Raw genomic sequence first — 27,268 nt, 5'->3', positions numbered from 1 at the left:
GTCCCTCAGGTTAGAGTCAGGGGCCTCACCTGGCCTGGTTACTAAAGAGGGCACCTTGCAACTCTCCTATCACAGTGTTTACATTTCCTTTCTCAATTTAAAATAATCCTCTAGGGAGCCAAGCTGCAGCTGGGGGAAAGGGGAACAATCCCAGACAGCCAGGCTCATGGAATCCTGGTGACCCACACCTAGCCCAGAGCCTGCTCCCCTCAGTGATTCTCGTTTCTAAATAAGATTCTCCCTGTCTTCAGGATCCAGAAGTCACTGAGAACCGATTCTCGATTGTCCTTTGGGGTTTAGTTGGTTAAGGAGTGCATGATTGTAACTAAGTCCCAGACTAGAACCTGGATGTCCCCATGTTACTCCTTCAGCCTCCCATCAACAAAAGATAGATGGAATTTTCCAGTCAGCTCTAGAGTGGTCAGTAGATTTTAATGGCTCACAGAAGAGTGCTTGCCTTCTCACTTCAGATATTCACATTCCCCCTTCCCTTGCTCCCTTACTCCCTCCCCTTCCCCTACTCCCACTACCCTCCCCACAGTCCTGGAAAGAGCCAGGCCAGGGCAGTGGCTGCTGCAGCCAAGATGCACACGGGGACCACCGTGCTCGCCACCGCGCCGTTGCACAGGTCTCTGAGGCAGCAATCCCTGTGGGCTGTGTAAGTCACGTCTCCCACTGACTCTGTTTCCACTTGATTGCAATGATGGGCTGCCACACAGGCTGGATGGTGATGAATCAAGGTCACTGAGGCTGAGAGAGAGAATGAGACTGGGGTGTTTTCAAGGAGCCCAAAGGCACTCTCTGCCCCTTCAAAAAACACCTCCCTAAAACCAAGTGGCCAAAGTTAACACATTAAGAGGTAGCATAGTGTAGTGGTTAAGAGTGTGGGTTCTGGAGCCAAACTTAAACTTCCTGGGTTCAAATCCTAGCTCAGCCTCTTCCCAGCCATATGATCTTTGGTAAGTCACTTAATCTCTCTGTACCTCTATTTTCATATCTGTAAAATGGGGATAATAATAGTGGAGTTGTTATGTCAAAAACTGTAAATTTTTCAATGTTAACACACTGATATTGTGAACTCCAGATGTGATGCACTGAGAAGGACGTAGCATCACTTCTGTGGTATTTTTGCCTGAAAGTGTGACCTCAACCTCATCATGAGAAAATATCAGATAAATCCAAATCGAAGGACATTCTATAAAATAATCTATCAGGGCTCTTCAAAAGTGTCAAGGTCATGAAAGACAAAGACTGAGAACCAGCACAGACTGGAGATGAAGACGACATGAGGGTCAAGGGTTCAAATCCCTGTACCAGCCAGCCGCAAAAAGAAGAAGAAGAAGAAGAAGAAGAGGAGGAGGGGGAGGGGGGAGGGAAGAAGGAGGAGGAGGAGGAGGAAGACATAAGAAATAAATGCAATGTGGGATCCTGGTTTGGGTCCTGGATCAGAAAAAGGACAGTAAGTGAGTGAAGTAACTGGATAAATCAAGTAAAGTCTGTAGATTAGTTAGTAGCACTGTACCAATGTTATTTTCTGATTTGATAATTGTACTATGGTTATGGAAGATGTTACCATTAGGAGAAGCTGGGTGAAAGATATACAGGATCTCTGCTATTTGCAACTTTTCTGTCAATCTGAAATTATTTCCAAATAAAAAATTAAAACAAACATGTGTACATATACCTCCCTGGTCCTTAGCTGATGCCTGAAAATTGAAGTTCGATTTAGCATTTGGGCCCCAGCCTTCAAGGGAGAGAGCTTTCTCATTTGTGAGTGAATGCACTTATGAGATTTTTTCTGGAATCTCAGAAAGAGAAGGGAGGTAGGAGCACAAGGATTGGGGCTTCTGAGGGGTTCAGTGCCAGGAGCCAGAAGGTGTACAGACCGCTCTACTCCAACAGCGGCACCATCTGCCCAGAGCCAGATTGAGCCTGGAAGTTTCTGGAAGCCAGAAGGACTGAAGTTGGGGCTGGACACAGGGAAGGGTTGAGGGATGAGGCAGAAACTGAGGACTCACGGTTCCCAGATATCTTGATCTGTCCTGGGCCTGGTTGGGGTCTGTGCTCCACGAAGCCACAGTGTTCACCCTCACCACAAATGGTCACAGTCTCTTTGCAGGAGCTGCTGGGGCATCCCCCACAGTCATAGCACCGCATGCGGTTTCCTGGCAGGAGACAAGAGGCGCTGGACCTGGCCCACAGGGGAGCCGGCTGGCAGAGGGCATGGACAGGCCTGAGTGAGAGGTGCCTTGGTCGCCTCCTTACCCATGGCAGTCCCCAGCAGGGTGGTGAGCAGGACCCCGACAAATTGGGAGTTCATTGTGGCTGCCTGAGTCAGTGGTGCCTCTCTCTCCTGCCCACCCTCCTCCCTGGCCCTGCTCTGCCAGCCTTATATCCCCCTTGCCTTGAGCTTTATAGGGCTATAAAAAAGGAAGAAAGAGTCTTCCCCAGCTGGCACTGGGGGCCCCAATAGGGACAGGGAGGGGCCCCACAGGATGCTGTCAGCATCCTCAGGAGCCCCAAACTCCTGCATCCTCAGCAGTGGTTCTAAAACTGTGGCTTGAGAACTCCTGGGGGTCCCTAAGACCCTTTCAGAGGGTTCTCAGAGGTCTTTCTTTTCCAACTACACCTGTGTGAGGTCAGATTTTCTTCATATACTTCACCCAAAACTACGTGTCTCAACAAACTGCATGCAGAAACAGATATGAAAACCCAGTCATCTTCTATTAAGCCTGACATTAAATAGATTTGCAAAAATGTAAAGTAATGCCACTCTTCTCACTGTGCTGTTGGGAAATAATAGTTATTTTTCACAAAACTATGTTTTGTAAACGTGATAGGTTTATTATTTTTATTTTTTAAAAGAATCAATAAATACCTACTTAAAATGTCCTGTTTTAATTTCTAATATGGTAAATATTGATATAACCCACACAAAGAAAAGTTCCTTGGGGTCTTCAGTAATTTTTAGAAGTGTAAAGAGACCTTGAGGTCAGTTTTTGAAAACTGTTGCTCAATGGATTCCTGCATCTCTCCTGTCCCACCACCTCCTTTCCTAGTCTTACTCCTCCTGGTACATTTCTGTCCTCATTCCCCAGATGTGGCTCTCCTGCTCCGCAGTCTCTTAAGCCCCAGTTTTCTAGACTCTGCCACTCTCCCCTCACCCCAAATCCTCTCTACATCTTCCTTCCTAGTCTTTCTGATTCTGATTTCTTCTCCCAGTGGAGCACATCCATCTCTTCAGCCTCACCCCTGATTCTTTCCTCCAAGGTAGTGAAGCTGGGAGGGATAATTATGGGATAGGCATGTTGAGGCTTGGGGGGATCAAAGGGATCTGAAGCTGGCTGGGGTCCGCCCTTACACAGCTGGCTTTGTGTGTGTGTGGGGGGGGGTGTAGGTGTGGGTGTGGGTGTGGGTATTGTTGATTCCACACTCCGACAGATATAGGCCAAGGATGTTTAAGAGGGTGACCTTGAGAGACATAAACACACTAAGGGGGAAAGAGAGAAAACAAAGACAGGGAGAGGAGTCAAGAGAGCAGAGAACAGCTTGAGACAAGGGGAGGGAGGGAAGGCGACAGACACAACTCAGTAGTGGCAGATGGCCAAGTTACAGAGGCAAACACACTGAGAGAACAGAGCAGACCCTGGAGGCGACACAAGGGGCAGGGAAGGTGTGAGAAATGTGGGGCACAGAAGCAGGGACTGGGGCCCCAGCTGTGTCAGGCTGGTGAATGTGGTCACGGTTCCACCCCCCAGATTGTCTCCCTAGGTGTGTTTGTTTACTGGTCCCTCCCTGTCTTGCTCAGATGCTCCAACTCTCCAACTCTCGGAATTTCGGAGTGCAGGTCACATTCTCCCATACTCCTGAGCCCGGGTCCAGCGATGAGCACCTCCAGCATCTTCCTCTGCGTCCTGTTCCTCTGTGGGACTCTGGGTAAGGGTGGGCTGGGGAATCCCCACGGGGCAGGGGCTTGTGGAGGAGCCTGAGGGCTGGAGGCGAGAGGTGGCTGGAAGAGGCCAAGAAAACAGCTGAGGGGCTTTTGGGAGGCTGACCAATGGGAATGGCCTCAGGTCAGCCTGATAGAGCAAAAGAGGAAAATTTCCTTCCAAATTCCGTGCAAATGACTGTCTCTTCCTCGCCGCATCTTTCACCTGCTTCTGTCTCCCTGTCCCTTATCTTGCCTCTTGCTTCTGCACTGGGCCCCTTGGTCAATGTCAATTCCTATTTTCATATCTTTCTCTGGTGCTATCTACTTAACTTTTTCACTGCCCACTGGGTCTGGCTTTTTGTGTCACTTTTTATGTTCATCTCTGGTTCTTGTGGCTTCTGTTCATGTCTGTGTGTCTCTCTCAATCCCTGTATCCCTCTTGCCTCTGCCTCGGTTTCTTTTCCTGCATTCTCTCCCCTGCTCCATTCCCCGTGTCTTTTTCTACTTCTGTCTGCCCTTCTCCCCTCGTTTCATGGCTTTCCTCTCTCCACTTTGTGTAGTCCCTCTATGTACCCCTCCCTGGATCTGGGCTCTGCCTCTCCCCGACACCTTGATCTCTTCTGAACCCAGGTCTCACCACTTCCCCTGCCCGGGGACGGCTCCGCTGTTACACCTGCAGCTTCGCCAAACCCTGCTACCCGGTTCCCACTGAGTGTCAGGATGATGAAGCTTGTGGCATCAGTATCGGCACCTCAGGTAGAACTAGGTCAAATGGCCCTTCCCCAGGTCGCTCCCTGTCTCCATCCATCCTGCCTGTCCTGCTGCCCCTGCCTCACCATTCCTCCCTTGTCCCACAGACCAGAACGAGATCATCCAGCGGAAAGGCTGCCTCCCCAGGGCCCAGTGCCCTCTGCAGGGCCATGCCACCTACTGGTTACGCTCCTACGCTCTGCGGCACCACTGCTGTGAGCAGGACCTGTGCAACGTGGCCACCACTCCACAGTGGCTCCCCAGCCTCCTCCTCACCACCCTGCTCCTCCTTGCAGCCATCTTCGTGTGGGGAGGCCACCTCCTCCACTAGCCTCACGTGGATCTGCAGCCCCCAACCCAGCACTCTTCCACCATCACCACGGCCCTGGAAATACCTGCAGGCACTTTTGAGACATGCCCAAGCACTTGGTTTTGTACAGAGACCTCAGATCCCTGGGCCCAGCACCTTCACAGACCCCTCCCAAGACCTGATTCCTACGGGTACTGCTCCACCCCTACAGGCACCTGCCCAAAGCCCAGCCTCATAAAGAACGCTGCTCTATGTCTTTTGTCTTTTCTAGATACCTGTTACTGATGCTCTCTCTCAGCCCCAGGTCCTTGGCAAGGCAGGCATTTTGATGGAGCTGTGGGTTCTAGGGGCAAGGGGATGGAAGGGGCATGAGGTATGCACAGGAGGAAAGTCTTGCTAAGAAAGACTCATTTGGTAGGTCGGGAAGTCAGGAAGGAGGGCTTGGGGAACTATGAAGAATACACTTAATAAAAGGGCTATCTGGGAGTCTGGTAATGTGGCAGTGTGTGTGTGTGCGTGCACCTGCATGCTCTCTCTCTAACAAGGAACTACAGCTGCTTGGTGGATTGGGCTGGGGTGCTGGAGCCTGAACCATAGTGTTCCCCTCATTCTCCGTCTGTGTCATTTGTGTACTTCTTCCCTCCTATAGCTTAGCTTAAGCCGCTGCAGCGTGAAGGCTATAGGTGAGACTTCTGAAAAAGTTTTTCTCTAGTGAGGCGAAAGCTTGAGCAGAGAGACACAAAAGGACACACTATGGAGTGGCTTGTGAAGGTGAGGCTGGGAGTCCAGCTCATTTCTGCCCGAGACTGGGGGATGGCCAAGTTGGGAGCATCAATGCCCTCCCCCACTTCACCTGCCTAGACTTGCCCACATTTCACAGGCAGCCCTGCATGGGCCTGGCCCAATAACATGCCCCACCAGGGAATCCTGCTTGCCCGCCCTTGTGGACACTCCCACTGCCCAGAGAGATAGGGTATGATCCCTGGGGCAACAGGGAGGTGGTGCTCCCAGGGTGTCAGAGTGGTGATAAGTTGCCCACGTGCTCTGGATGCCACAATGGAGTGCCACAGGGAAGTGTGTGTGCCTAGGATAAGGAGGGTGCCCGGGGTGGGGGCCAAGCAAGGCATCCCCACCCTGACTGAGTTTCCTCCCCTTCCATCCATCTGAGGAAATCTGGGAGCTGATTAAAAGTGCTCGTTCCCTCTCAACTTCTCTTCTTTGTGAGGATGAGACGTGGCGGGGGATGGAATGGGAGTGGTAGTGTCCTGGCTTAATTTGGATGGAAGTTGAGTCTTTTTTCCTTTTTCTCTGTCCCTCAATCCTCCCACTCTGTGCTTCTATTTTTCTCTTTCTCTCTGTCCATCTCTTTTCTCTTACTTTGGCTTGAATCTCTTCCCTGCTCTCTGCCTCAGTTTTCCCCACTCATCCTTAGGTTCCCCTATGACTGATTTCCCACCATTGCTCAAGTCTCTAGATTCCTCTGTCTGCTCCCTGCCCTCCCCCACTCACTGCCACCAGCTACCCCAGGCTCCCCTCAATCCCACAATACTATGGACTCAGGGCCACCCCTCCACTTGCTGCTACAAGACAGGAAACCACACCTTTTTGTAGGTGACATCACAGAATAATGCTCCTCCTTTCCTTCAGTCCCCTGCCCCCACCCCACACACAGCTTAGTGGCTGCTGGAGGCCAGTTGGACTGTGAAATCACTCTCTCAGCCCCTCCCCATTGCCAAGGTTTTTAGGGAATCCTTTAGGTGCCAGCTGGCCAGGGAGATGGCAGGTCACACTTCCCAGCAGGAGATGTCCCCGAGATCACCTGGTCTTGTGGGCAGGTGGGCTGTGGGGTTTGCAAAGCAGAGAGATGAATTAAGGATACCTCTATTCTCTATCTCCTCAGGAACCAGGGCGCAAGCCCCAACCCAATCCCAGTGTTTCCTCTCCCATCCCCTGGCCCCTTCCTCACCCAAGATGGGCCAAATGGATGTTCTCGTAGACCTGGATTTCGGGTTTGAATGGAGGAATCGAGGCATCTGGGGAGAAGAAGCCAGGTGGGGTACAGAAGAGAAGTCACCAGATAATTCAGAGTTGTGTTTCTCACCACCACCACCCCAAGAGAAGATAGGGTACAGAGGCAAGATGTGAGCCTAACCCTTTGCCTCACACCCGCATGCCCTCTTCTTCCCTCTGGGAGGGAGGAACTCACCTCTGCCCTGAGCGCCCTGGAACCTCTGCCTCCAGAGCATGATGCTGAGAGCCAGGATGGTGAATCCCTGGCCCACCATGAGCAAGAACATCAGGATCCAGGGCACATCCCAGACCGTGGAAGGGGTGCAGAGGGCAGAAGAGGCATCCATGGAGGCTGTAATAAGGGCAAAACCAGAGGGATAGGGAGGGAGGCAGTGAGACGGCCTGTCTCTCCCGAAGAGACTTCCCTGCCACAGTCTGGTGGGCTCTTCCAACAAAAGGCTTCGCAAGTTTCCCTGCCCCCAATATCCACCCCCCCACTTTGGCTCTTTCCAGAACTCTCACCCTGACCTCATGAGCTAACATCGATAGAGAATGAAAATGCCCCCCACCCCCATGGGCAGCTAACTCCAGAGCAGACCACCAGCTGTAACTGTTCATTTCCCCTCATACCCTTCATGGTAATTCATCCTTTCAAGAAAAGATAAAAGTATATTAAGTGAAACAAGTCAGGCACAGAAAGAGAAATACCACATGTTCTCACTTATTGGTGGGAGCTAAAAATTAATATATAAATTCACACACACACACACACACACACACACACACACAAAAAAAAAAAAAAAAAAAAAAAAAAAACCAGGGGGGGGGAAGAAGATATAACAACCACAATTACTTGAAGTTGATACGACAAGCAAACAGAAAGGACACTGTTGCGGGGGAGGGGGGAGGGAGAAGGGAGGGAGGTTTTAGTGATGGGGAGCAATAATCAGCCACAATGTATATCGACAAAATAAAATTTAAAAAAAAAAAAAAAGAAAAGAAAAGATAAAAGTGCCTCCCGTTTACTCATTCTTCCATTCATTCACTCTCTGAGCATTTGCTGAGTGCTCACCACATGCCAGGCACTGTCAGGTGGTGAGGATGTAAAGGGATACAAGGCCTAGTCACTGCCCACGGATGGCCTTTGCTTACTGAAATAACGCCCATTTGCTCCTCCCTCCTGCCTTGCAAATGGGTTATTTTACATTCGGTAGTATTCATTCTCTGCATAATGGGCTTTTTTTTTTTTTTTTTTTTTTTTAAAAAGATGACCGGTAAGGGGATCTTAACCCTTGACTTGGTGTTGTCAGCACCATGCTCACCCAGTGAGCTAACCGGCCATCCCTATATGGGATCCGAACCCGTGGCCTTGGTGTTATCAGCACCGCACTCTCCCGAGTGAGCCACAGGCCGGCCCATAATGGGCTTTTAATGTTTATTTTATTTTACTTTTTATTAGATATGGGGTTTTCCTGTGTTGTGTAGGCTGGAGTGCAGTAGCTATTCACAGGTGCAGTACTACTATTGATCACCATGGGAGTTAAAACCTGCTCTGTTTCTGACCTGGGGCTCACTCCTCCTTAGGAAGGTCACCATATCGATGCTGAACGTAGTGCAGACACCCGATTGATTGGTACACTGCACTACAGCCCAGAACTCCTGGGCTCAAGTGACCCCCCAGCCTCAGCCTCCTCAGTAGCTGGGACTACAGGCATGCCACTACACCTAACTATAATGGTCTTTTAATTGTAAAATAATTATATATTTTTCTCCTTCTGCCTTCACTATCAATGTGCTATTATAACACCAGTGCATATATTCTTTCTTCAAAAGACAACTCCAGGACTGGCCAGTTAACTCAGTTGGTCAGAGCACCATCGAGGATTTGGATCCCCATACCAGCCAGCCACCAAAAAAAGAAAGGACAAGTCTTCCAGCAATAATTCTTATTTTCTTTACCTCTGCTATGGGATATTCCACAGATATCATAGATTACCCTATTTCTTTCTTTTTATTTATTTATTTTCTTATTTTATAGCTTACCCTATTTCTAAACAATGGTATATCCCACCAGAATACACCTCTTGGCTGCTGGTCTATTCCACCAGAAAACTGGCTTAACCAATCCTTCTTCCTCTGTTATGGATTCGTTCACGAGAAAAAGTCCTCCTCCTATAGGCAGTGGTCTGCTCCACCAGAAGTTACCCCCAACCTAGCCAGACTCGCTTCCTATCTCACCTCCTCCCTTAGCCAGCAGGTGAGGGATGCGCCAGAAGCAACATCCCTTCCTATCTCCTCCCTCAGTTTACCTGCCAGGCTAAAGCTGACCCCTTTGTTCTGAGGCAACAGGCAGCGGATGATTCGTGGTCTATGGCTCCGGGGCTCAGGAAGCCCCTCCCCAGGACACACTAAGAGCAGAGCACCCCCATCACCCCAGAAGGACTGAACACGGCCCCTTATGGGACCATTCCCCTCCAGCCAGGTCACAGAGTCCAGGCGTCTGTTGGGAACCACAGAGCACAGGAGAATGGAGCAAGGGAATCCATCTGCAGCCCTTGCAGATAACTGGGATCCTGTGGGGAAAGAGGGACCCCTTAGTTCTTTGCCTGGGCTTCTTGGTTCCCAGTGGCCCCTGGTCTGCATGCTCCTGCTTACCTCTGAGCACAAAGACGTCGTACACCTTCCAGTTCTGGTACTTGTGGTGCTGACCAAGCACGGCGCACCAATACCGCCCGGCATCTCCCTCCTTGGACCCCTCCAGCCACAAAGAATAGTTCCCCAGCAGTTTGAGCCTGGATTCCTTTTCGGGTTTCCCAGCGTCCGAGGCTGGCCTAGCCACTTGGATTTGGGCCACCAGGGTGGTGGAGGAGCCTGCCACAGGGTTGCGGAACCAAGACAGGAGTTCGTCTCCATATAGGGTGGGTGGTGAGGGACATGGTAGCTCCATCACCTCCCCCAAGGCCACATAGATGGCCTGGATGTTGTCTGTGGGGAGAGGGTTGTATGAGGCCAGAGACCTGCATCAGATCAACAACCTCCCACTTGACCTCCAACCCCTGACTTCCTCCCCTTCTGGGGTCTCCCACCACTGGCTGGCTGGTGAGCACATTTCTCAAGTGACAGCTACAAAAAAAAAGAGAGGTGGAGAGGAGAGGGTAAGGGCTTCCTTCTTCTCTCCTTAGGCCAGTGAGGGGATCTGCGAGGCAGAGGGAAAAGGCTAGAATAGTTGGAAAATGCCCTTTTCTTCCTCTCATTTCTCCTTTTCTGGAAGCATTTACTGGTCTGTTCTTATTTTCTAAAGGAAACTGTACATGACTTGAACCCTCATTGCCTCAGTGTTCCCTAGTATTAGAGGCAGGGGAAGGTCAATTGGGGAAATCTACCTTCTTGAGTCAGATGCCTTCCCCAGGCCCCTAAGGAGAAAGAGCAGCAGTTCCTCCCCAACCTTGCAAATAGCTGAAGAATCCCACCTCCTTCCTGGTCCTTACCTGCAGCAGCCTGCCGGGGCCCACATAGGAACAGAAGGAGGATGAATAAGGGTACCATGGGGAGAGCCTGCCAAGTTCTCTTGCTCTAAGACCTCGTGCTCTGGGGAGGAAACAGAGCCCAGATAAAGGCCCACACTCCCTGGTGTTGAGTGACATGGGCCTCTGGAGGGGACGGGAATGCTGGGGTGATAAAGTCCAGCTGCTTGTCAACTGGGGCAAACATGACCACCACCTTTCTGTCCTGGGGGGAAAAGGACTCAGTCCAGGCCACTCTGGAGATGATCTTCTCACTCCTCTGATGCCACATCAGCTGAGGGATTTAAATCAAAGATCTTCCACACTAAGAAGCCTGCATAGATGGGGTCTGAGCTGCCCACTTCCTTTCAGTCTGGAAGTACATGCTATGGTCTGTCTTCTACACCTAAGAGACATCAGCTAATGAACGAAAAAGCTGAGTCTTCATGTTGGTCTCCACCGAACCCATCACAAAACTGTGTATCCAGACAGATGCTCCATAAGTGATTTGAAATGACTTTCTCTGTGGTTGCCTGACATACCACAGAACTCTCCTGAACCCCTGATGAATGTATTATTACTCAAGGAGAAAAATAGCAAGGGCCTTGAGAGTTCAATGATTCATCTTTCTGCCCAGGCAGGACTCTTAAGGCAGATCTTCATACAGTTCTAATAGTTTCTAATGTGTTACTTATTTTAAAAATTATTTTCAGTGAAATATTCTATACACACCAAAGACTATATATGATGTGAAACTGTATAATGGATAGATTGGGGCATATTCATACAATGAGACCCTGGACAGCAATGAGAATGAACAAACCACAGAGACCTGCAATGAGGTTGAATCTCAGAAACATGAGAGTAAAAGAAGCCAGACACAAAGAATGTGTCTTGTATGATTCCACTTATATAAAATACAAAAATAGATAAAACTAATCTATGGGGTGAGAAATTCAGATAGTGGTTACCCTTGGGGGGGATGGGTAGCAACTGGTAGGAATATGGAGAGGGTGTTCTAGATGCTGTAACAATCTGTTCTTGATCTAGGTGCTGATTACATAAATATATTCAATTGGTGCACTTTTCCCAATATGTGTTTACTCCAGTGAAAAGCTAGAGTTTATATATTATGTAGGTGTAAGGTACAAAGAAAAATAAAACAAACCTGTGTACATATTAAGAAACAGAATATTACCATTTCAGTCAAAGATCCTGTATGCTGTGTAATCACTATTCTAAATTTGCTCTTTCTTTTCCACTTGCTTTATCAGTAAATTTTATGTGGTTTTGAATTTTAAGTAATGGTATTATGTATATATCCTTTTGTGGCTTTCTTTCTTTTTTTTTTTTACTCAACGTGATGGTTTTGAGATTCGTCCATGCTTAAAAACGAGGATCCCTTCCTTCCTTCTTTTTTTTTTTTTTTTTTTTAAAAGATGACCGGTAAGGGGATCTTAACCCTTGACTTGGTGTTGTCAGCACCACGCTCAGCCAGTGAGCAAACCGGCCATCCCTATATGGGATCGGAACCCGTGGCCCTGGTGTTATCAGCACCACACTCTCCCGAGTGAGCCACAGGCCGGCCCCCTTCCTTCTTTTTTTTAAAACAAGTATTCCACCCACCTTAACAATGCTGTCTTCCTATCCATGACCATGATGTAGCTCTCCATTTATTCAAGTCTTCGTTTCCCTCTTTCCGTAGCTTTTTATAGGTTTCTACATACAATCTTGCATTTCTTTTATTAGATATATTCCTAGTCACTTTATCTTATTTGTAGCTCTTGTCAAGTGCTCCTAATCTTACTCAAGGTTCCCACGGTCGCCCGAGAGTCTTCCAATACTAAGGGACAGAAAAAGTGATTTAACTATTCCTGTTAATTTTCTCACTCTCCGCGTTCCGAACGCCTCCAGCTAATTTATGACCATTGCTGTACCCGTAGGTTCAACTGCGCGAAACCCTTCTCAAAAAGCGCCGAAAATGTCTCGATTCGCCACAAGGCGGAGCCGGTACGTGGTGACGTCAAGGGCACGCAACACCTCAGAGGCAGGGGAGGGCGGGGTCGGCAGGGGGAACCTGCAGCTGGAAGAGCCGCGGCCCGAGCCGGGGCCATGGCGAAGCTGCTGAGCTGCGTCCTAGGCCCCCGGCTCTACAAAATTTACCGGGAGAGGGACTCTGAGAGGGCTCAGTCCAGCGTCCCCGAGACTCCAACTTCGGTCACTCTCCCATCCTCCAGTTCCTGGGTGAGTCGAGTTCCCCCTGGTCAAGAACATGGTACGGTCCAAACTCTTGCGGCCTTTTCTCCCAGAAGTGCCCATTATTGGAAATAAGGGGAGTCAGCTTGTCAAGCCAGTTGTCCTCAAAGTCTGTGCTCTTTGTGCTTCCTGGGTTAAAGTCACGCCTACGGATTGGCCGCCCCCTTTCCTTATCGCTGTTTAAGCACCGATTTCTCATTCCAGCGATCACTCCTTGCTTTTTCGTCTTCATGTCACCCCACCCTCTCTGTCGTGGTTCATGCTTGTCCCAATTGAGTCTTAAGTCCTGGAAGAGACACTGCGCGGACCGGGGAGCTGGCGGATTTTGCCATCAAACTCGCAATTTCTTCCTTGGTGCCTCCCGTTTTATCTTCCCTTTACCTTGGCCTTGAATTTCGGAATGACTTCTACTTACCACGTTTCGCTGGCCCTCCCCTCGCCCCACCCCCAACCTAGCCTGGAGATCCCAGGGTCATTGTATTCACGAAAGCTGGGGGTGGTGGTAGGCCCTTCCCCTAAATATTCTCTTCCTTTTTATCGGTAGTCTCAAATTATGTTTACTGTCCCCTACAAACTGCTCGCTGCTAGCCACATTCTCTTTCTTCATCAACCTACTCTTATTTTTTATTCTCTTCAATCCCTCTTAGAATTTTCAGGGTGTCTTTCGTTTCTTTTCTAACCCCTCTCCCCATATGTTTACCCCTACAAACCATTTGAAACTGTGTTGTGGAAAAGGAGCAAAAGTCGTCCAATGCTGCTTTCACTTTTGCTTCCAAGTCCAGCTCCCTGTTTGTTCTCATGGTCAGGGGTGGGAATCAAGTTGGGGATGGAGGTGGGGGGGCTTCTGTGGGGGCCAGGGATGTCCCAAGAGAGATAGCCAAGGAAGCTAGAACCAAAGGACACACTTCAGGGATTCTGAAAAGGAAGAAGATGGACCTGTCGATGGGCAGGGTCCTTAACAAGGCCATCTATTTTGGCAGGATACGTACTATCAGCCCCGTGCCCTGGAGAAACATGCTGACAGCATCCTGGCACTGGTATGTCTGCCCTGGCATCTGGGACTCACTGCATCTTTTCAGACCCAGCTGCCCTCTTGAACTTAACACCTTGCCAGCCTGGGAGAAGGCGGTGCCCTGGGGGTGGGGGATGCTCAGGGCTCTGCAGCAGACCTCTCCAACACATACACACAGACACTCTCTGAAGTGCACATACTTGGCATTCGCCTTTGGTATGTAGTACCACTTTCTCTGAGGCAGCCTGAGCCATGAGGAAAACATGTTTACTCTTAGGACCATCTGCGGGTGCTAAGTCCTGCAGTCCCCTGTGACTTGTCCTCCCTGGCAACTAACCTCTTTGGCTACAGAGACAGCTGTTCTCTCTGGCAGGGTTCCTATAGTGACGTTTGTGCATCTCTTGGGGACCAGGCCAGGGGCTGTCCTGAGCAAGATCAATTGAAAAGTCTTGAGGCTTTATTAACTTAAGTAGACAGAGAGACTGGCCTTTAAACATGGTGAAATTATGTCTGGAGATGATAAGAGGCGGAAAATAGAGCCTGTACGTAGTTTTCCCAGCCTTCCCTACACTCTGACACACTACGTTTTGACAAATATTGAGCATCTACTGTGTGCATAATGTCATGCACAGAATAGATACTGGATGTGGTATCCCTCAGATTATCCACCTTGCTCAGAGCCTAGGCCTGGAGATGGCAGACCAGTGTGTGTGTGCGTGTGCGTGTGAGCGTGTGTGTGTATTGATTGCCTGTCCTGGTCTCTCTGCTGCAGGCTTCAGTCTTCTGGTCCATCTCTTATTACTCCTCTCCCTTCGCCTTCTTCTACTTGTACAGGAAAGGTCAGTGTGGTTCAAAGGTGGTGGGGCAGGAAACGGGTAGGTTGTTGGCAGATGAGCCAGCCACCTAAAGAGGAAAGGGGACCTGTAAGGATGGCTTGGCTTCCCTCTTCCATCAGGCATCTTCTTCCTCTTAGGGCATGGCTGTCTCAAAGAGAAGGTGTGGGGTGGAGGTTGGGGTCAAACTGAGAGGAGGAACTGAGGGACACTGTGGAGAGCTTCTCACATCCTCTCTCTTCCCTCCCAGGTTACCTGGGTTTGTCCAAAGTGGTGCCGTTTTCTCACTATGCTGGGACATTGCTGCTACTACTGGCAGGTGTGGCCTGCCTCCGAGGTAGGTGGAGAGCGAGCCTGGTTTGGATCTACCCATCACTGGGTAAATATTAAGTACCCTTTGCAAATACTGTTTGGTGCTGGGCTGTGAGCAGGGTCTAAGACATGATGTATTTTTTTCCTTAAAGGAAGGGCTTGGGTCATAAATATGAAAAAATAATTAACAGAAAAGTTTGCTGTTATCTAGAAAAGGCGCATATACCCTACAACAGTTCTACTCTCTCTCTCTCACACACACACACACACACACACACACACACACAAACACACACGCAAGAGAAACTCCTTCACGTGTGTGAACAATACATATATACAGTCATACAGCATACACTCCAATGGCCATGAGTTGTGGGATGGATAAATATATTATGTGGAATAGCCATACAGTAGGATACTACATAGCAACGCAGATGAACAAGGGATAGCTACACTCAGTAACACAGATGACTCTCACAAATGTGAGGTTAAATGGAAGAAGCTGACCACGAAAACAACTTATGCAGCGCATTTTCATTTATATGAAGTTCAAAAGAGATGCATATGTGTGTACTAAAATACTAATGAAAACAGGGGGTGGGGTTATTTTGAAAGTCAGCAGAGTGATTACCTGGGGGGTGGAGTATAGGGTGAGGAAGATTTGGTGGGAGGTGACTTTGTTCTCTTTCTCTACCTGGTGATAGTCACATGAATGTTTGCTTTGTTTTTTTTAAACTGAAAGTATGTTTTATGTACGTGTGTTATACCTCACAATTTTGAAAAAAAGTAGGCAGAACAAATCATTGACCCTTGTAGGTGCATGATGACAACCAGGTGAGGGGATGCTTACAGATGGGGCTGGTGGGGTCAGGACTGGATGGGTCCAGTTGAGTCCAGTCAGGGTGAGGACTTGAGATGTTTTGCCCCCTGAGCTTCGTGGGGCTGGGCTCCCTCAGAGAGGCCATTTAGTTTAGGGAAAAAAATAAATACCAAAAATTCCAAAGAACAAAATATCGAAAAGCTAAAATGCTCATTTTGTGATATTTGCCTCAAATACTTTTTGTCAATAAAATACTAAAGCATGACAGATAGAGTTGGAATTTCTATTGGGGTGCTCCCAGTCCCATGTTTCTCTTTTCCCAGAAATAATCATTGTCATCTGGTGTTTTTTTTTTTCTGGTCCATATTTTTATACTTCTGCCATATTTTTATACCTCATTTCATCAAATCTAGGCTGCTATCAATTGTAAAATGCACACTGATTTCAGAGTTTTCAAGTGTTAAAAAATATTCAACTTAGAATCTATGAAATATGGTATCTATAAACAATTTAATATTATTTTGTGCATTTTACACTCCAGCATAAATGGCATTGTTCAATACAAACCGTTCTACAGCCTGCTTCCTTCTCTCATTATTGTTTCCTTTTGGGGCACTACTATTGACAATACATAGAGTTCTAGTTCATTCTGGTTTTATATTCTTTTGTAGCAGTTATTCTTTTCTGAAATTTTCTTGTTTACTTGTTTATTGTCTTTTCCCAGCCCCACCACACCCCCATCCAGAATGCCAGCTCTCCAAGGGCCAGAGCCCTGTGTCTCATTTCCTGCTGAGTCTCCCATGTGTAGGACGGTGCTTGGCACATGACACCCACCAGGTCAAGGAGGAGAGAAGTTAGGGCTTGAGACTCCCCAGCAGCAGAAGGAGAGTGGATGTGATCCTTGAGGGGTGGGTGAAGAGAGAAGAGTCCTCATTGAGAATTGCTCCCATTTCAGGGAGGGGAGGAGAAAGGAGGCAGGAGAAGAGCAGTCTGGGAATTGGAAGGAGGCAAGGATAGGGCCGGGAAGCAGAGGGAGAAAGAATCTCAGGGACAGTGGGAATGCTGAGTGGAGCAGTTGAGGAGAATGAGGGTGGAGAAAATAATTGTGGGCGAGAGAAAGAGACCATGAAGCCAGATGGCAGGGGTCAGAACACACAGGAAAGAGACAGCAGGCATCGGAGGAGGGTGGCATGGACAGAAGGGAAATCCAGTGTTAGTGAGGGAGACTGGTAAGGTTGTATGACAGTGTTTTAAGACTGAGGAGAATGAACATACTGAAAGGTGGCAAGTTGATAGTCTGGAAAGAAATTAAAGAAGCTAGGGAGGGGAAGAATCCTGGTGCCAGTTGCTGGATGCAGAGGAAGGAGATTGGCTCAGGTCTATTTCCCCACATCCTAGACTTTCTGTTCCTTTTTCTCTCATTTCTCCTTTCAGGGCCTTCTCCTTGCCCATCTCCAATTCTTTTCCTAAAAACTAGTCATCCTGCTTCCCAGTTTTCCTAATTTTTCTATCCTCTCTCTACCAGGCATTGGCCGCTGGACCAACCCCCAGTACCGGCAGTTCATCACCATCTTGGAAGCAACCCATCGAAACCAGTCTGCAGAAAACAAGGTGAGAGGTTTTGGGAAAGGTGCCAGACAAGTGCCTGCTAGCAGCTTCCTCAGCTGCCCCAGAGCGCCAGGCATGGCTCTGCCAGGGGGAAGAGTGTGTTTGCCACCAGCCACACTGGGTATTTGCCTGCACATTGCTGTTCCCCTTCTCCCCTCCATGTGTGAACTGTCCACCCAAGGAATTTTTCCTCCTTACCACTTCTAATGGGGCTGGCCCGTGGCTCACTCGGTAGAGTGCGGTGCTGATAACACCAAGGCCCCGGGTTCGGATCCCATATACAGATGGCCGGTTCGCTCACTGGCTGAGTGTGGTGCTGACAACACCAAGTCAAGGGTTAAGATCCCCTTACCGGTCATCTTTAAAAAAAAAAAAAAAGACACTTCTAATGGAATATTCTGCTCGAACAACTCCCCCCCCATCCCAATCCTCCATCTGCAGGAATGAATGTAGAAAACATTGCACAATATTTCTGAGAAGGGAATTTTCTCTCTATAGCAGCAGCTTAGTTCCATAAGTGTTTGTTTATTTTTCTTGTGTGCATTGAACACCATGCTGGCTTTGTTTAAGGACACAAGAAGATGGATAGGTATGTCTACTCCTGTACCCAGGAGAACAGCCTGGTGCCAGGAGGGAGAAAAGCCAGGGGGCAGTGTCCTTGGAGTTGTGCCAGGCCAGCCAGCTAGTGCTGGAGTGTGATTATCTTTGAGAAGGGGTTTTGGGGCCTCATAAAGCTCTTTCTTGTTACCAGGGGGTTTCTAGGATCAAACAGCTGTGACCACCATCATGGCATTGCTGGTTACTCCACACCCCCGTTTACAGAGCTGTGTAATTGATGCTCTGTGCATGCCACTGTCTGAAGCATTTTGCATACGCCCTGTTTAATCATAACAACTATGTGAAGTGCCATCATTACCGTCCTCTGTACACCTGAGGAAAACTGGCAAAAAGAGATAAAGTGACCCATGCTGAGCCATGGAGCAAGGAAGTGGCTGAGTCCGGATCAAGTGCAGACCTGAGCAAAGCCTGCCTGAAATATGCTTTTCTTCGTTTTGTTTTGTTTTGCCGTTTACATTTTTGTACTATTTTTCTATTGCTCTGCCTTGTTATTTTTGAAAATGTCAAAAAATTTCCCTGACAGAAAATAAAAAACAACCCTCAAAATAGAGTGTGGGGAGCTGTGGGGGGAAGGGAAACAGCAGAATATTAAGACAGAGCTTCCACTGCCCTCAAAAAGCACGTGGGATGACTCAGCGGGGGACCAGAGGCACAGATGGTCTGAGTGGCAGTGGTGGCCCATGGCTGCAGGACGTGAGAGGAGGGAAGTGGCTGTTAGGGTGGAAAAGTTAGAGAGGGCTTCATTCAAGGGGTGACCCCAGATGCAAAGGAGCCCACTGTTGGTGTGACATGCTCCTCTCTCTCTCAGCCTCTGCACCCTCAGTTTGTTCTGCTGGGGGATTTCTGAGCCTCCAAGACCACCACGTAAAAGACCCAGGTGGGGAAGGGAGTGTGACCAGCCAACAGGCCCCCACCCCCTCACTCAGAAGCACCTGCACCTCCAGCCACCCCTCCTAGGGGTGGGTCAGTCCTAGATCTTTGGGAAAGCAAAGAGTGTTAGATTCCTCATCTAGAAGAGGGCAGAGAGGCCAGTCCTGATACCTGATGGGGCATCCTGTCTTGCCTGATGTTTCTGGTCATGTTAGAGCTTTCCATCTGGGAACTGGGAGAGTCTTGACCTCCGCTTGGTCTCATGATGTGTGGGGGCCAGGCCCCTGGACGCTGAGGGTGTTGACAGTGGGTAGGGGGGCCTCCCTCTGTTCTCAGCTCCCCTTTTCCTCCCCTCCTGTCTCCCCACCCACCACAGAGGCAGCTCGCCAACTACAACTTTGACTTCAGGAGCTGGCCAGTCGACTTCCATTGGGAAGAACCCAGCAGCCGGTGAGGCCCAGTTCTTTTGCTCTACCCCTCCTCATGGAACTGTCCATTCTGTCCTTCTGCCTCCATCCCCTCTCAGGTCCCATTGCCTGCCTCCCAGCGCCATCTCATTCCTAGACTACCACTGTCCTCTGGGCCTCAGATGTCCAGCTTGCTGCTCTTGACCCCATGCTCCTTCTCTCTTTCCCTTCCTCAGGAAGGAGTTGCGAGGGGGCCCTTCCCGCCGGGGCGTGGCCCTGCTTCGCCCAGAGCCCCTGCACCGGGGAACAGCAGACACCCTCCTCAATCGGGTTAAGAAGCTGCCTTGTCAGGTCACCAGGTGGGAAATGGCAGGGAGGAGAGGCCAGCTGGGATGGAGGGGACATGGGGTGAGGGCTTTGGGACTGGGTGCTTCATTGTAAAATAGCTGTCATTTATTGGAACTAGTGCTATGTGCTTTGTGCACAGCATTTGTGGTGAAGTTGTTTTTAATCTACATTTATGTGTGAAGAAAAGAGGCTCAGAGAAGGTCGAAGTCTCACAGGTAGTAAATGAGGAACTGGGACATTAACACAGCTCTGTCTGACACAAAACCTCTTTCAGTGAGGTTGAGAGGGAGCGATGAGTTTGAGGGGGGTGAGGAGACACACTCCTGTAGCTGGAGCAGGCTCTGGTACACAGCTGTCGACCCAGCTCAGCCCCTCTGCTCCTTGGTTATTCCACCTTGGCTCATTGGCCCCTCTGTGCCTCAGTTTCTATATCTGCGAGTAACCTGCTTTATAGGGTTGAGGAAATTACAGAGGGTAACATATTCTGAAGGGCTCACACCTCGCCAGGGTGCCTGAGAGTACATGGTAAAGCCCAAATAAATCTTAGTGCGGGTACTGATAATGTCAGAAGTAGTGACAATAATGGTTCATATCTTACAGTGGAGCAGACACTGGAAATTTTCTGTTGCTGGGAGTTAGGAGGCAGGTTCTAGAATACCAAAGAAGGGGGTGGACTTAGTGGTCGGTTGTCGATGGTGTGCTGATTGGTCCGAGGGGCAAGCCAGATTGGAGATTTTGAAGGGGATTCTGATAAAGAAAAAAAAAAAATTGAATGGGATGCTGGACAGGGTTGTACAGCGTTGTTCTGGGGACAAACCCTTCTTCAGGATTAACTGGAAGTGGTTAATCACCTTTTTTAGGAATAGCACCTACCACATGTTATCTGTCAAGATAAGTGTATTTGTTCAATAAATATTTAAGTCTCTACTCTGCGCCATGCTTTGGGTACCTACTGTGTGGCAGGAGTGGGGCATATCTCACAGTGAACGGAACAGCCAGGTCCCTGCCCCAATAAAGTTTGGTGTCTCTCAAACCATTAGTGAATCTTGAAATCACTTTAGAGAATTACAGCCATGATTTTTTAAAGTATTATTTATTTGGGGACTTCTAATAAGTTACATTTATACATTAACAGAATCATATTGATTATAATTTCGCCTTTACTTATCATATATAGAAAGTATTATCTCATGAAACTTATGAATCATATATATATGTGTGTGTGTGTACTAGGCCACGATATAAAAATGTATATCTTACAAAGGTTGCAGTAAAAAGAAAGTTTGAAAACCACCACTCTGGTACACATACTATTTTATCAAGTCTAGAAAGAAGAAGGGGAAGTGGTGAAGGTCAAGGGTAAGCAGGCCCCAGAGTCTGTGGGTGCTGGGGCTGGGACCATCCTCATTGCTGTCCCAGGGCCCAATTGGGGTTGGGATTCATTAACCCATGTTCCCCACAGCTACCTGGTGGCACACACCCTGGGGCGCCGTATGCTGTATCCTGGCTCTGTGTACCTTCTCCAGAAGGCCCTCATGCCTGTGCTCCTGCAGGGCCAGGCCCGGCTGGTGGAAGAGGTGAGGCTCCCCCACCCCCACTGGCTCTTCTTGCCCCCACAGGGATGTGGCCTCCTGCCCCTCACAACCTGGTTGCTGCATCTCTCTCACTCAGTGTAACGGGCGCCGGGCAAAGCTGCTGGCCTGCGATGGCAACGAGATTGACACCATGTTTGTGGACCGGCGGGGGACAGCTGAGCCCCAGGGGCAGAAGCTGGTGAGAAAGAGCAGGGAGCCCAGAGGTGGAGTGTGGGGAAGGCAGTAGAGGTTCTGGGGACCCAAGTCCTGTAACATTTTCCATAAGGAACCACAAGTGGGGATAATCCCATCTCCCATCTCCACCCTAAAGACCGCTTGATGTAGGAAAACTGTGATAGGAAAGGAGATGAAAAAAGTAGGAGATGACATTCAAGTAACAAAAAATAATAACCATTAACAGTCACCACTTAGATAGCACTTACCACCTGCAAGGCATATATTTAATCCTCACAACAATCCTGTGAGATAGGTAGTTTGTATTAGCCCATTTTACAGATGATGAAACTGAGGAACAGAATAACTTTCCCAGATCACACAGTAAGTACTAGAGCTGGTATTTGAACTCAAACAGCCTGGCTCCCAAATCTCCTGCCTCCATGAAGCAGCCTTAGAATGAGCACTAAACAAGGAGTCTAGGGACCTGCCATGAGAGTTCATGCAAGTCCCTCCATCTCTGGGATTCCGCTTGGGGCACCATGGAATTAGAGTTTATCTGACCATAGGACTGAACCCCAGAGAGGGAGAGGGAAAGCATTTGGCATACCACACAACAGAAACAGACACAGAAAAAATTGGCCCATAAACTGAAAAGGAAAGGAAATAACCCATAATCCCATTCCTAAAGGAAAGGAGATAATCCATAACCTCATTCCTAGAGATATCTACCTGCTGGTCTGTGCTGGGTGGTTGAACAATTCAGCTTGAGTCATCTTCCTCTGAGGGCCCAGTTTACTGAGCACCTGAAACCAGTTTGCTTCTCGTCTTGTGGACCTTGTGGAATGAGTTTCTGTTCCCCTTGGAAAGAACAGGAACCTGCCCTTTCCTCTTCCCTGCAGAGCTCTTCTCAGGCTGCCCTCCTTGCCCAGAGGGGGGTTTTCAGTCCCAACTTGGCTCCCTCCCAGCCTTTTTGTCCTGCCTTCTTCCTAGGTGATCTGCTGTGAGGGAAACGCAGGGTTCTATGAGGTGGGCTGCGTCTCCACGCCCCTGGAAGGTAGGTCTGTGGCTTGTGGCTCAGCCCTCTTATCTCTGCCCCTTGGAATGGAATGTCCCCACCTCCAACACTGATATGATCTCCCTGGGCCTGACCTCCACTTTCTCTGGATGGGGTTTGAGTTTCTCACCTTTGGGGCAAAGTCCACTCCCCACTGGCTTTGGGAACCTTACATCCCTCCCTCTGGGCTGTGTTCATTCTGTTCTATCCACCACCCCCCTCCATCCCCCCAGTCACAGTCTGCTACCTCAGAACCTATTTTGGGAAGGCTTGGAGTTATTTGCCTCAGAGATGGGTAGGAGTTAGTGGGTGTGGGCCACGAAGTCTCAGTCCCCCTCCATTATTTTACAGCTGGATATTCAGTCCTGGGCTGGAATCATCCAGGCTTTGCTGGAAGCACAGTGAGACCCTCTCTGGAATCCCTTCCTTTTCCTGAATTATGTCTGTCCTTCTGGTCAGCCACTGGAGGGAGGAAGGGCAGTGTATATTTCTACAGAGGCCTCCGACTCACCTGTGACCCGGGTGCCCAGGGCTAGGAGGCTGTGAAGGGGCCACACCCCCTCCTCCCACTGTGGGGGTTGGCAGGAGGGAAGGAGGAGGAACTCATTGTAAAGATTGTCTCAGGAGGGGAGAGAGCAGCCACTCCTACCATGCTTTTCTTCTACACTTTCTCTCTTGCAGGGTGGCTGCAGGGAGGGTCCACATTGAGAGGGCGGGGGTGGGGGGGGTGGCAGGTGAGCTGGCCTTTGGTGCTAACCTACTCCCTCCTGCAGGGGGTGCCGTTTCCACAGAATGAGGCCAATGCCATGGATGTAGTGGTCCAATTTGCCATCCACCGCCTGGGCTTTCAGCCCCAGGATATCATCATCTATGCCTGGTCAATCGGTGGCTTCACTGGTACCAGCCTGCCCCCTACCCCCCACTATAGACACATTGATGTCCCCCCAACCCAGGAGAGGTGGGGAAATGCACTGATGGCCCTGGAGTGGGGTGGAGGCTCGAGGAGGAAGGAGAATCTCTCAGGGCCTGGGAGAAGGTATCCTATTTGCACACACTTCATCTTTCCTTCCAACCTTTTGTCCAATCATTAAAAGAAGACCGGGGTCCGTGGGGTGGGAGGATCAGGAGAAGTAATGTTTCCTCTGCCTGTTGTCTTCAGTGCACTTCCATGTTCTCTCTCCATCCTCCCCAGATAGTGCCCTGGTCAACTGAAGTGGGGGTTAAGGAGAGACCAGGGGATAACATAGTAGGGGGATGGGGTTAGCCTGTGGGGTAAGTGGGGTGAGGGCAGGGGTGGTGGGCAGGAGCCCCTCTCAGTCCTCATCCTTCTCCCTGTCCTGGTATCAGCCACATGGGCAGCCATGTCCTACCCGGACGTTAGTGCCGTGATCCTGGATGCCTCCTTCGATGACCTGGTGCCCTTGGCCTTGAAGGTCATGCCGGACAGCTGGCGTGAGTGCAGCTCCCAGGCCTGCCCTTCCAGGGAATGGTTGGGCTGGAACTGGGAGCTGATCTAACTAGAGATGTTCCCTTTTCCATGGGTGGGGAATAGGTCACCCTGTCGTTCAGATGCAGGAGGACTCTACTGTCTGGGGGCCTCAGTTTTCTCTCTCCATGAAGGGTGGGACCTTTATGTTGGGCAAGGGCCTTGTCTCTGCTGTCCCTTCACCTTTATCCCTCCCTAGGGGGCCTGGTGACCAGGACTGTGAGACAGCATCTCAATCTAAACAATGCAGAGCAGCTGTGCAGGTGAGGGCAGGCCAGTGTCCACTCTCACTTCCCCACCCCTACACAGCTCTGCTGGACATCCATATGCTGAAATTAGTACTAAAGTGCAAGGTGGTGAATGACCACTGCCCCACATTCCCCGAATAACCCTGCCACCACCCCATTTGGCCTAACCCCTCCCAGGTCCCCTGGCAACCAAAGGGTTAATACTCAGCACAGCAGTGGTCTCCCAGGAGGGCCAGACTTTGAGCTATGCCCATTCTTAAATATTGAGACTTATCTGTGAGTGAAGGGCTAGCCCATGGTGCCCTGCTGTAGCGAGGGGTAAGAATGCTACCAGTGCAGGGATGGGGGAGGCCAGTTGTCACCTGTCTCCCTCTGAGTTCTCTCTCCCCACTGCTCTGTTGTCTGAAGGTATCAGGGCCCTGTGCTGCTGATCCGGAGAACCAAGGATGAGATCATCACAACCACGTGAGTGTCTGGAACCTCTGCCCTCCCTGATCCCAGAGATGGCTAAGAAGTTGCCCCTCCCACCCCTGCCCACCAGAAACCCAGGTATCCAGACCCTTTCTCCCTAACCTCCAGCACCTCCACGGTATACTCTTCTCACCCCCAGGGTTCCTGAGGACATCATGTCCAACAGAGGCAATGACCTCCTGCTGAAGCTCCTGCAACATCGGTGAGAGGCAGAGTGGGTTGCGGGGGGTGCGCATACATATATACTGACATCAGCACAGGGAGAGGGGAAGAAGGTTCAGAGATGAGTGAAGGGAATTCAGTCCTGACCTCCTGTCCCGGTGCTCCCTCTGCAGGTATCCCCGTGTGATGGCAGAGGAGGGTCTCCAAGTGGTGAGGCAGTGGCTGGAGGCCTCCTCACAGCTGGAGGAAGGTCAGAGGGGATCTGGTGAGGCTTTTGAGCAGGGGCCTGGCAAGGCCAGGTTGCTGACTGACAGGCCCTCCTCTCTCTCTCTGAGCAGCCTCCATTTACAGCCGATGGGAGGTGGAGGAGGACTGGTGTCTGTCTGTCCTCCGCTCCTACCAGGCAGAACATGGTCCTGACTTCCCCTGGAGTGTGGGTAAGGAGGTCCTAGGTCAGGAGAGGGGATGGGAAAAGCCCAGGAAGAGGATGAATACCCAGATGCGTTGCTGTGTCTGAGTGCCTCCTCTCCACAGGGGAGGACATGAGTGCGGATGGACGGCGGCAGCTGGCTTTGTTTCTGGTGAGTGAAGGAGTGGGGAGCAGGAAAGGGTGCCTGAATGGCCAGGGATCACACATAGGGCTTGGGGACAGGGGAGACCCTGTAAGCGCTGGAACTGGCAGCTTTTATAGAGTAGGTGGTGGGCTTTGGGTGGGGAGGGTATCCGGGTACTGCTGCTCACCACAATGCTTTGCACCCCACCGGTCCCGCCCCCTTTCCTCAGGCTCGGAAGCATCTGCACAATTTTGAGGCCACACACTGCTCCCCGCTCCCGGCCCAGAATTTTCAGATGCCCTGGCACCTCTAGGGACCATGTGGGACTCATTCTGGAAGAATGGGATGGGAAGAGACAGGAGGAAGGACCCTCTTATTTGTGATTCTCTGTGTTCATGTTGCTGTTCATCGTTTGTGGAAAGTGGGGGACCATGCCCCTTCTCACCACTGTTCCTCTTGCACGTTTCCTCTCATCCATGTGGCGGTACCTCACCTTCTCCAACACACACCTTGCATTAAATGAATGGATTATTCCTAATAATTAATAAAAAGGTATTTTTTTTACTATCTGGCTAATTATGTGACTTTCCAGTATCCAGAGAGCCAGGACTGGTAGTTGGGAGACTGGAGGCCCCAAAGGGCTGGGCTTTTGGAAACCCCAACTCCAGACAGCCAGTTTAACCTTCCCCATCTCTGCGTCTTTGTGTCCCCCCAGGCCTTTAGCCCCCAACCTGAACTGTTTTGCAGTGGGTCCCCAAGCCTCACCCTTCCCTGGGATGTCTAGTATTATCACCACCACCCTCGCCCTTCCCTCCTTCCTCCCTCCTTCTTGCATACAACTGCCCCAGGAGTTCAGGGCTGCCCCCTGTTGCTTACAATTCATGAGCTCTGTTGTTTACAAAGCGCTTTCCAGTATCTGATTTCACCTACTAAGCTCTTCTGATTTCCAGGTCCAACCTACATGGTGTACCCCCAGTGTTCCTTGTTCCACTCGTGTTATCCCTATGTATTATGCAGCAAACCTGGCACACCCTCCTCAGCAAATCATCAAATCTCTCTCCTCACACCCTTTTTGCAATTCAACAAACACAGAGTCTGCCAGGGCCTGAGGGCTAAGTGTCCAGGACTCGTGTCCTCCCAGAGCTATACTTTGCCTTTTGGACAGTTCCACTAGAAGAAAATTCTTAGGTTGAACCCGAAGAAATTGGTTCCCTAGAACTTCCATTTTATTTTTAATCCTTGGACTTTGTGAAACAGAATTAGTCCCTCTTCCACCCATCAGTTTGTTGCCTAGACACCTTCCCTTGGAAACTTCTCTTTTCCAGATGAAACAACCCCAGGTTTACCACCCTGGGCCCATTGTTTTTGAAGAAGATACTTACCATGGGTGGCAATGTTCTGATGTTCTAGATACAGTCTCTGGCTAATTTCTATCCCCTCCGACCCCAGAGCATGAAGTTTCTCTGTAGTCCTGGGGACAGAGACTGTGTCTGACTCCATCAGCTCAGCAGCTCTTGAAGATAAGGCATACTGAGTCTCCACTGGATGGGGAGATAAGAGACTTAACAGGTGATGTGGTGCCTGAAAATTGGGGTTAGAAGAGGGGAGGTGATCACAGCTCCAGAATGTTCCAGCAAAGAGCAGTGGAGAGCCTAAACTGGTGCCCCCTCTGTCCCATCCCTGCGGGAAAACAGAGTGGGAAGTGTGGAGCATGAATCCATGGGACCAGCTGCCTGGTTCTGAACCTCACCCTCCCAAATCCAACAGGACAGTTAATCCCCTAGAAGCTAATATTTGTTCAGCTAAGGGAACCTCCTTACATGCAAATAGGGGGCACCTAGTCCCACCTCCCACACCCTGGAGGCAAGGCACTCCCCTTTCCTGGCCCTGGCCATTAGGGACAATGCTGACCTCTACTGCCACTTTCCCCCCATTTTCTTGCATATCTCTGTAG

The 27,268-nt window shown here is 49.9% G+C and overlaps 4 protein-coding genes across 4 annotated transcripts; 2 read left to right on the top strand and 2 right to left on the bottom strand.

The window, feature by feature from the left end:
* Nucleotides 1-526: 526 nt before the first annotated feature.
* LY6G6D (lymphocyte antigen 6 family member G6D) lies at nt 527-2,349 on the bottom strand. Its single transcript, XM_063096350.1, has 3 exons — nt 2,266-2,349; nt 2,019-2,165; nt 527-750 (listed from the first exon to the last, which is right to left on the bottom strand). The coding sequence occupies exons 1-3, from the start codon at nt 2,318-2,320 to the stop codon at nt 527-529; spliced, it is 426 nt and encodes a 141-aa protein (XP_062952420.1). The 5' UTR covers nt 2,321-2,349.
* A 1,510-nt stretch (nt 2,350-3,859) lies between these two features.
* LOC134379000 (lymphocyte antigen 6G6e-like) lies at nt 3,860-5,012 on the top strand. Its single transcript, XM_063098272.1, has 3 exons — nt 3,860-3,936; nt 4,562-4,687; nt 4,789-5,012. The coding sequence occupies exons 1-3, from the start codon at nt 3,885-3,887 to the stop codon at nt 5,010-5,012; spliced, it is 402 nt and encodes a 133-aa protein (XP_062954342.1). The 5' UTR covers nt 3,860-3,884.
* A 1,757-nt stretch (nt 5,013-6,769) lies between these two features.
* On the bottom strand, nt 6,770-10,547 carry LY6G6F (lymphocyte antigen 6 family member G6F). Its single transcript, XM_063096349.1, has 6 exons — nt 10,490-10,547; nt 9,657-9,986; nt 9,311-9,574; nt 7,198-7,353; nt 6,958-7,024; nt 6,770-6,831 (listed from the first exon to the last, which is right to left on the bottom strand). The coding sequence occupies exons 1-6, from the start codon at nt 10,545-10,547 to the stop codon at nt 6,807-6,809; spliced, it is 900 nt and encodes a 299-aa protein (XP_062952419.1). The 3' UTR covers nt 6,770-6,806.
* A 2,014-nt stretch (nt 10,548-12,561) lies between these two features.
* On the top strand, nt 12,562-25,879 carry ABHD16A (abhydrolase domain containing 16A, phospholipase). The gene is made up of 20 exons (XM_063096348.1): nt 12,562-12,748; nt 13,741-13,797; nt 14,545-14,611; nt 14,856-14,942; nt 17,263-17,348; nt 19,210-19,283; nt 19,477-19,599; nt 21,051-21,165; nt 21,260-21,361; nt 22,330-22,393; nt 22,745-22,794; nt 23,167-23,290; nt 23,741-23,845; nt 24,079-24,142; nt 24,536-24,592; nt 24,738-24,800; nt 24,934-25,010; nt 25,099-25,197; nt 25,295-25,341; nt 25,544-25,879. The coding sequence occupies exons 1-20, from the start codon at nt 12,617-12,619 to the stop codon at nt 25,625-25,627; spliced, it is 1,677 nt and encodes a 558-aa protein (XP_062952418.1). The 5' UTR covers nt 12,562-12,616; the 3' UTR covers nt 25,628-25,879.
* Nucleotides 25,880-27,268: the final 1,389 nt, after the last annotated feature.

This window comes from Cynocephalus volans, chromosome 5, assembly GCF_027409185.1.
Source record: "Cynocephalus volans isolate mCynVol1 chromosome 5, mCynVol1.pri, whole genome shotgun sequence".
NCBI lineage: Eukaryota > Metazoa > Chordata > Mammalia > Dermoptera > Cynocephalidae > Cynocephalus > Cynocephalus volans.
The sequence above is the reverse complement of the archived record's forward strand: the minus strand, read 5'-3'. Positions and strand labels throughout refer to the sequence as shown.

Excerpts from the sequence above, each read along its gene's own strand:
- LY6G6D (XM_063096350.1), bottom strand. The coding sequence starts at position 2,320 with ATGAACTCCCAATTTGTCGGGGTCCTGCTCACCACCCTGCTGGGGACT. Across the intron at positions 2,166-2,265 it reads CCTGCTGGGGACTGCCATGG|GAAACCGCATGCGGTGCTAT; the intron begins GTAAGGAGGCGA and ends GTCTCCTGCCAG. Across the intron at positions 751-2,018 it reads GATCAAGATATCTGGGAACC|CCTCAGTGACCTTGATTCAT; the intron begins GTGAGTCCTCAG and ends TCTCTCTCTCAG.
- LOC134379000 (XM_063098272.1), top strand. The coding sequence starts at position 3,885 with ATGAGCACCTCCAGCATCTTCCTCTGCGTCCTGTTCCTCTGTGGGACT. Across the intron at positions 3,937-4,561 it reads GTTCCTCTGTGGGACTCTGG|GTCTCACCACTTCCCCTGCC; the intron begins GTAAGGGTGGGC and ends TTCTGAACCCAG. Across the intron at positions 4,688-4,788 it reads CATCAGTATCGGCACCTCAG|ACCAGAACGAGATCATCCAG; the intron begins GTAGAACTAGGT and ends CTTGTCCCACAG.
- LY6G6F (XM_063096349.1), bottom strand. The coding sequence starts at position 10,547 with ATGGTACCCTTATTCATCCTCCTTCTGTTCCTATGTGGGCCCCGGCAG. Across the intron at positions 9,987-10,489 it reads GCCCCGGCAGGCTGCTGCAG|ACAACATCCAGGCCATCTAT; the intron begins GTAAGGACCAGG and ends CTCTCCCCACAG. Across the intron at positions 7,354-9,310 it reads GGTCAGCTTTAGCCTGGCAG|CCTCCATGGATGCCTCTTCT; the intron begins GTAAACTGAGGG and ends CCCTTATTACAG.
- ABHD16A (XM_063096348.1), top strand. The coding sequence starts at position 12,617 with ATGGCGAAGCTGCTGAGCTGCGTCCTAGGCCCCCGGCTCTACAAAATT. Across the intron at positions 22,394-22,744 it reads CGTCTCCACGCCCCTGGAAG|CTGGATATTCAGTCCTGGGC; the intron begins GTAGGTCTGTGG and ends ATTATTTTACAG. Across the intron at positions 25,011-25,098 it reads CTCCTCACAGCTGGAGGAAG|CCTCCATTTACAGCCGATGG; the intron begins GTCAGAGGGGAT and ends CTCTCTGAGCAG.